The sequence below is a fragment of the Cricetulus griseus genome, unplaced genomic scaffold (assembly GCF_003668045.3).
Source record: "Cricetulus griseus strain 17A/GY unplaced genomic scaffold, alternate assembly CriGri-PICRH-1.0 unplaced_scaffold_130, whole genome shotgun sequence".
Classification (NCBI taxonomy): Eukaryota; Metazoa; Chordata; class Mammalia; order Rodentia; family Cricetidae; genus Cricetulus; species Cricetulus griseus.
The window spans coordinates 15,978-22,357 of record NW_023276843.1 but is presented as its reverse complement, the minus strand read 5'-3'; the positions used below and the strand labels follow the sequence as shown (position 1 = coordinate 22,357).

General features: G+C 37.3%; 1 protein-coding gene across 1 annotated transcript; it reads right to left on the bottom strand.

Annotated features, from left to right (window-relative positions):
• Positions 1-208: 208 nt before the first annotated feature.
• LOC113838814 (zinc finger protein 120-like) lies at positions 209-3,377 on the bottom strand. Its single transcript, XM_027434332.2, has 3 exons — positions 3,223-3,377; positions 2,962-3,022; positions 209-1,846 (listed from the first exon to the last, which is right to left on the bottom strand). The coding sequence occupies exons 1-3, from the start codon at positions 3,341-3,343 to the stop codon at positions 1,045-1,047; spliced, it is 984 nt and encodes a 327-aa protein (XP_027290133.1). The 5' UTR covers positions 3,344-3,377; the 3' UTR covers positions 209-1,044.
• Positions 3,378-6,380: the final 3,003 nt, after the last annotated feature.

Here is a 6,380-nt window from a genome sequence, read left to right as displayed (position 1 = left end):
GAATTTACATATGTCTTCTTAGGGACGTATGTTTTTCATGGAGAATATTTCTCAGCATGTTACTTGGTAAAATTTCAATTACTGAGCTTTAAAAATCTTTAAAATTGGCTGAATTCCTACTTGGGGATTTTTTTTTCTTTTCACGCTCAGTTTTCTTTCTCTTTGATTTCAGTCTCAAAGTGTGTTTCTTTCACTGTCCCTTTTTCCATTTGGCTTGATTCAGGATGTGTTACTTTAGCTCCAGCTTCAGGGCCAAAATGACTTTCTCTCATTGGGTCTGGTTTCTGGATGGGGTGTTGTTTCCTTGCCTCGACATTTTACACTACAAATATGGCTTCATAAGTCCATAAACTCATTTTTCCATGAGTGTGCTGCAGCAACAATATAAAAATGGACATCATAATGTTTGCACAGATTGTTGACACTGTCAAATTACTGCTACAAAAGAAATATGATTGTGTAATTGACTGGGAGTTTGGTGGCTAAAATTCCACCAAATACGTGATAATGAGAAGACCTCACAATCTTTTCCAGGTACTCAAAAATGATTTAAACTTGGAAAGGCTGCATCAGGGTGATTGCCTACAAAGTTTGATCTTGTATGAAATGCAAAATTAAACCAAACTGACTAAATTTATAGTTTCACTGATGAATGTTTTTTGGAAATGATTTCAAAGACTCCTGGGTATATGGAAAACCTTTTGCACACTGATTACCTTAAAATGGTTTTTATACAGTATGTGTTATTTTATGGTTTTGAATAAAACATTGACACACAAAGGCCTTTCCACACTGAATCCATTCTTAGAGTTTCTTCCTATTATGTTTCCTTTTATGTATCTGAAGATAAATTTGCCAAGCAAAGACTTTATGGAATTGATAAGGTTCATATGGTTTCTCTCAATTATGTGCTCTTTTATGCACTTTAAAAACAATTTGAAATGCGAAGATTTTACCATATTGATTTCCTTCATAAGGCTTTTGTCCTTTACGTGTTCCTTCATACATTTGAAGTGAAAAATGCTGAGCAAAGGCTTTACCACATTAAATACATTCATAGGGTTTCTCTCCAGTATGTCTCCTTTTATGCATTTTAAGACTACCATGGTGTGAAAAAGCTTTACCACACTGATTACATTCATAAGGTTTCTCTCCAGTATGTCTCCTTTTATGTATTTGAAGACTACCATTCTGTGAAAAAGCTTTACCACACTGATTACACTCATAAGGTTTCTCTCCAGTATGTGTCCTTTTATGAATTTGAAGTTGACTGCAACGGGCAAAGGCTTTACCACACTGATTACATTCATAGGGTTTCTCTCCAGTATGTGTCCTTTTATGCACATGAAGTGAACTCAGATGAGAAAAGGCTTTACCACACTGATAACATTCATAGGGTTTCTCTCCAGTATGTCTCCTTTTATGCGATTGAAGATGACTGTGCCGAGAAAAGGCTTTACCACACTGATTACATTCATAAGGTTTCTCTCCAGTGTGTGTCCTTTTATGCATTTGAAGAGTACTTTGCTGAGAAAAGGCTTTACCACACTGATTACATTCATAGGGTTTCTCTCCAGTATGTCTCCTTTCATGCGTTTGAAGGTGACTGTGCCGAGAAAAGGCTTTACCACAATGATTACACTTATGCGGTTTCTCTCCAGTGTGTGTCCTTTTATGCGTTTTAAGATAACTATAATGAGCAAAATCTTTTCCACATAGATTACATTCATAGGGTTTCTCTCCACTATGTGTTCTTTTATGCCTTTGAATATGACTGTAACACGCAAAGGCTTTAAGACATTGCGTAGGTACAGAAGGCTTCTCCCCAGTTTGTCTTCCTTCATGCCTGCAAGGAAAATGGGCATGTAAATGTTTCACCACATTCAATACAATGTTGAATATTGATATCTGTATAAATTGTTATAATTTGTTGCAATTGTGCAGAAGAATCAGATCTTACAGGCTTATCACTGGTTTACACGCATGTTTTCCCCTACATTAAGTGTTGTTTTTCATCTTTGAAGAGGTCGTTTTTCATCTTGGAAGATACCAATGTAGGTATAATCCTCTATTATATGTTTCTAATATTTAGAACCCTATTTTACAGTTGATTTTTTACATATTGAAGAGAACTGGGAAGATTCAGATCTTTATCACCATTATTGAATTTTGAAGTTTTCCTACATGTTGATTCATATTACGTTTGCTAATGACCTAGAACAAACAGCAGTATGTACACAGTTCTAGACTCATTGGACTTTTCTGCAGCATGAACTTGTTGGTGTATTAGCAATGAAGCAGGAAAATAAAATAATTGTACACATAAATCAAATTCAACAAGTATGCTTAAATTGGGACTACTACATGTCTTTTAAATATTCTGTGAGGGTGGAATATTATATCCTCCTTATTCCTTTGGTCATGTGGAAGGAAGTTTATAATGAAGAGGCTTCCACATTTATTTCAGTTTCATTTTCTGTTCCTTGTAGACATGTGCTAGAGAGATTAAGGTTATTCTGCAATAACTGCCCCTTGGCTTTTGACAATAAGGGTCCAGTCACTAAACTTACAAAAGTAACAGCAAGTTCATGAGTAAAACTAAATTTTCTATGAAGTGTTTTCTCAGTTGAACGTATGGAGATATGCTTATCACATCAACCAAGACTTAAGTGATATGTAATAAGAAATAAATGGAATTATATTTCTACACTATAGCTCTCATGGTATAATTTTTCTAGTGGTAATTTCTCTTAAGGTATTTTTTTTGTATTCTTTCTTAAATACTATTTTGCAAATACAGTTCATCTATCTGAAATTGAGTTATATTGTTTTTTGAGAATGTAATAATCGTCAGTGCAATTTAAGCTGTGCTTAATTACACTGTTGTTTCTGTTTCAAAATTGAGGACACATTTCAATTTCTTCAGAGACATATTTCTATGAGCTTGTAAAGGAAAATTACCTTTCATGTCTTTTAGAACTTGTGCAATGTTCTTCAATAGTATTGTCTTCCCAACAGTATCCTAAAATGTAGTACCGGAAAATATATATTTATTATTGAAAAATGTGAAAAACTTAATTTACTGTCTTCAGTGAACTTTAGAACTTCTACTGATTTATTTACCACATTCTTTTTTCTCTCTCAATAAAATTAAAGAGGAGCATCAATAACCAATTGATGTTGTCCTATTATTTTAAAATATGAAGTAAAGTACAGTCTTACCTATATCAGTGAGGTTCCTGAAGGTCTCCAGCATAACATCTATGTAGAGATTCTTCTGAGAAGTATCCAGCAAAGTCCACTCTTCCCAAGTGAAGTCAATATGCACATCATCATAGGTCATGGCATTCTAAAATATCACATACATGTATGCAACTGAAAACTTGATACTGACAATATTCTAAGTGTATATTTCTATAGAACATTATTTTAAGATATTTTACTCTTATGCAGGATACAGATAAAGGCAACTGATGAATTTGCCAATATAGGGCAGAACAGTATTTTAAATTTCCTGCTTTACTGAAAGTTCTGGGAGATACAGTAATCCTGTAAACTAAAGATGGATGCCCAATGTTGCAGAAAAAGCTTAGGTGACTGTCCAGGCACTCAGGTGTCTCCGTCATTTGTAAAGTCTAGGAAGTTGCCTGTAATGTATCTCCTGTTTACTTAGCTTGTAAAAATTCCTTCGTTGGTCTTGGAAGCAATTGAAGACTAAACAGTTATAGTTGCAGTTTTTCTTTAATTCTTAAAGAAATATACTAATAGAATTTAGGTAAAATTCAATCACAGTTATCAAAGTTAATCACAGTAAAATCCATAGATGCAGAGAGGCTAAGTAACTGGAACACCTCTAGGGGAGTGTGGCGATAACTTCCTTGTACAAATTAAGCAGGTCTGAAGAAAAAAGATTGTGCTTACCACTAGCTAACCAAGGAGGTCTAGAGGTCCGTACAGATGTCTGGCTGAAACAGGAAGTGAAATGGGTGAACAGAGATAGATATACGATGGCTACAGAGAGAGGGCATTTAAGCAAAAAGAAACAGAAACTCACACTTTTCCACTTGGAAACTAGTGAGGTAAAGGTGGAATTGGCTTACACTTTCTCTATCATCTCTCAGCATTTTCCTCTATATCTTACTCGAGGATTTTATTATTTAGACCAAATAGGAACTCCATTTACAGGGGAGATCCATGGATCTCTCTGGGTGTAAAAAATTGAGATTTTTTGGATGCAATGATGGCAGTTAGGCATGTGACCAGAAAAGATCAGGAGAGTAAGGATGGGGCAGAGGGGAAGAAGATGGGGAGTGATGTCTGCAATGGGGGAGCTTTTAACAGGTTTTGTGGAAACAGTGCAATGAGAATTTCCCAGAACCTTTATGGGTGAGTCCTTAGTGAGGTCTCCTAGTAATCAACAATAAAGAAGCTGAACCAGCCATCTTCTATAACCACATAAAGCGCCCAATATTGGATTGGGACACCAAGGCAGCCACAAAATTTTATAAGCACACTTGTCCTGCCTGGAAAACATTCTGGTGCAATGGTGGATCAGAGTTTCTGCAGTGTTCAACAAATGACTCCTTAAACTTGAAGCTCTAAGTCTGAGAGGAAAACCATGCCTGATATTCCCTGAACAGCCAAGGAATAAGAACTTGAATGGCTTAGAAAACTATGGTAGAACAAAATAAAATTAACCAAGAAATAAGTCAATGAAAGGATTCATATGTATATTCTGCTATAATCACAAATTGGTGACTAGCCCAATCGTCATCTGAGATGCTTCTCCCAGCAGCTGATAGGAGAAAAAAACATTAGCTTCAGGTCTAAGAATCCTGTGGAAGGAGGGGGTGAACATTGCGGGATCGAGAGGGTTTGCAGAAAACAGGAAAACTTGGCCAACAGAATGAACTAAGCAAGGCTCATAGGGGTTTGCCTATGGGATTCCTACCAGAAGGTCTTGTGGTGATTCTTTTCACTGCTCTTGGGACACTTTTCCTTCTACTGAGTTACGTTGGTCAGGCTTTATGAGGGTTTGTGCCTTGAGTTTCTTTACCTTGTCATGATGTTAGGTTGATATCCCTGGGAAGCCTTCTCTTTTCTGAAGGGAACCAGAGTAGCAGAGAATTTTGGGGAATGGAGACTGGAGACAGTGCTGGAATGAGTGGAGATTGGGGAAGCTGGGTATTTACTCCAAGTGCATTTATCCTCATTAACTGCAATATCCCCAAAAGCTGAAATTTCCAAATTCTCTTCTGATACTCAAGACAATCTCTTGACTGTCATATTTTGTAAAATCCAGAAACTAATTAAGGATTTCCAACATACATGGATGGCCACAGAGTATATTCCCATTCATATTAAAAGGAATATGTCTGTATTTCAGCCCCCAAATCTCAGGAAAGCATCCGTTACTCATGTACATGTTACACCAGCAACAATAACAGGTAAGGTGGGTCAGCAGCTCATGAAACTTCCACAGTACCTACATTCCCAGAGAGAGTACCCAACAACATTATCTGTCATCCTCAAATCCATAACCCCATGAACAAATTGAATTAATATTCTCTGCTCAAGTGTAGGTCATGCAAATCAGAACAAGTAGGCAAACTGAGGCAAAGTCGCCCTTCTGGACCAGAATTCATGCCTGCTATATGAAATACACATTGCTTCCCCTCCAGTGGATATTCTTCATTCTTTCAATGACCCCCAACATTATTTAGAATCTAAAGCCCTCTTCATCTCTATGTTGTAGCCTCCAACTTTAGATGAATCCCTGTGCTCAAAGGATATACCAGCTACCAGAATTCCATGTGTGCCAAGTGACCACAGAACTTTCACAGTCTCTCTATGCCCCCTCAACACTATCACCAGTTTCCGTAGGTGCCACCATAACCATGCCTCCTGTGGCTGGCTACAGGTGTACCTGGCTGATGGGGTAAGTACTTCTGTGTATGTTTATCTTATTGACTGTTAAATGAAGTTCGGTTTGGCCAATGAAACAGCAAATTAGACAGGACTAGGATTCAAAGAGGATTCTGGGAAATGTAATAGAGAAGTGGTGATCCAGCCAAGAAGTGACATAGAAGGAGACTCATATTTAGCAGGGAGAAACAGAAAGTGGCCCCCTTTCCCCTTTTCCTCCTCCAGTGACAGGATGTGAGCCAGTGGCAAGAGAGGGCAATAGTGAAAGGCATCCTCTATAAGATAAGTCTTATAAAATATATATAAATTTATGATAAGTCTGAGCTAACAGATGAGAATCCTAGTCATTAGCTAAGCAGCATTTGAACCTAATACAAGTCTCTCTGTGTATTAATTTGGGCCCTAACTCAGGTGGGCAGCTGGCATAAAGCACACACATGGTGGTGGCGCTCTGC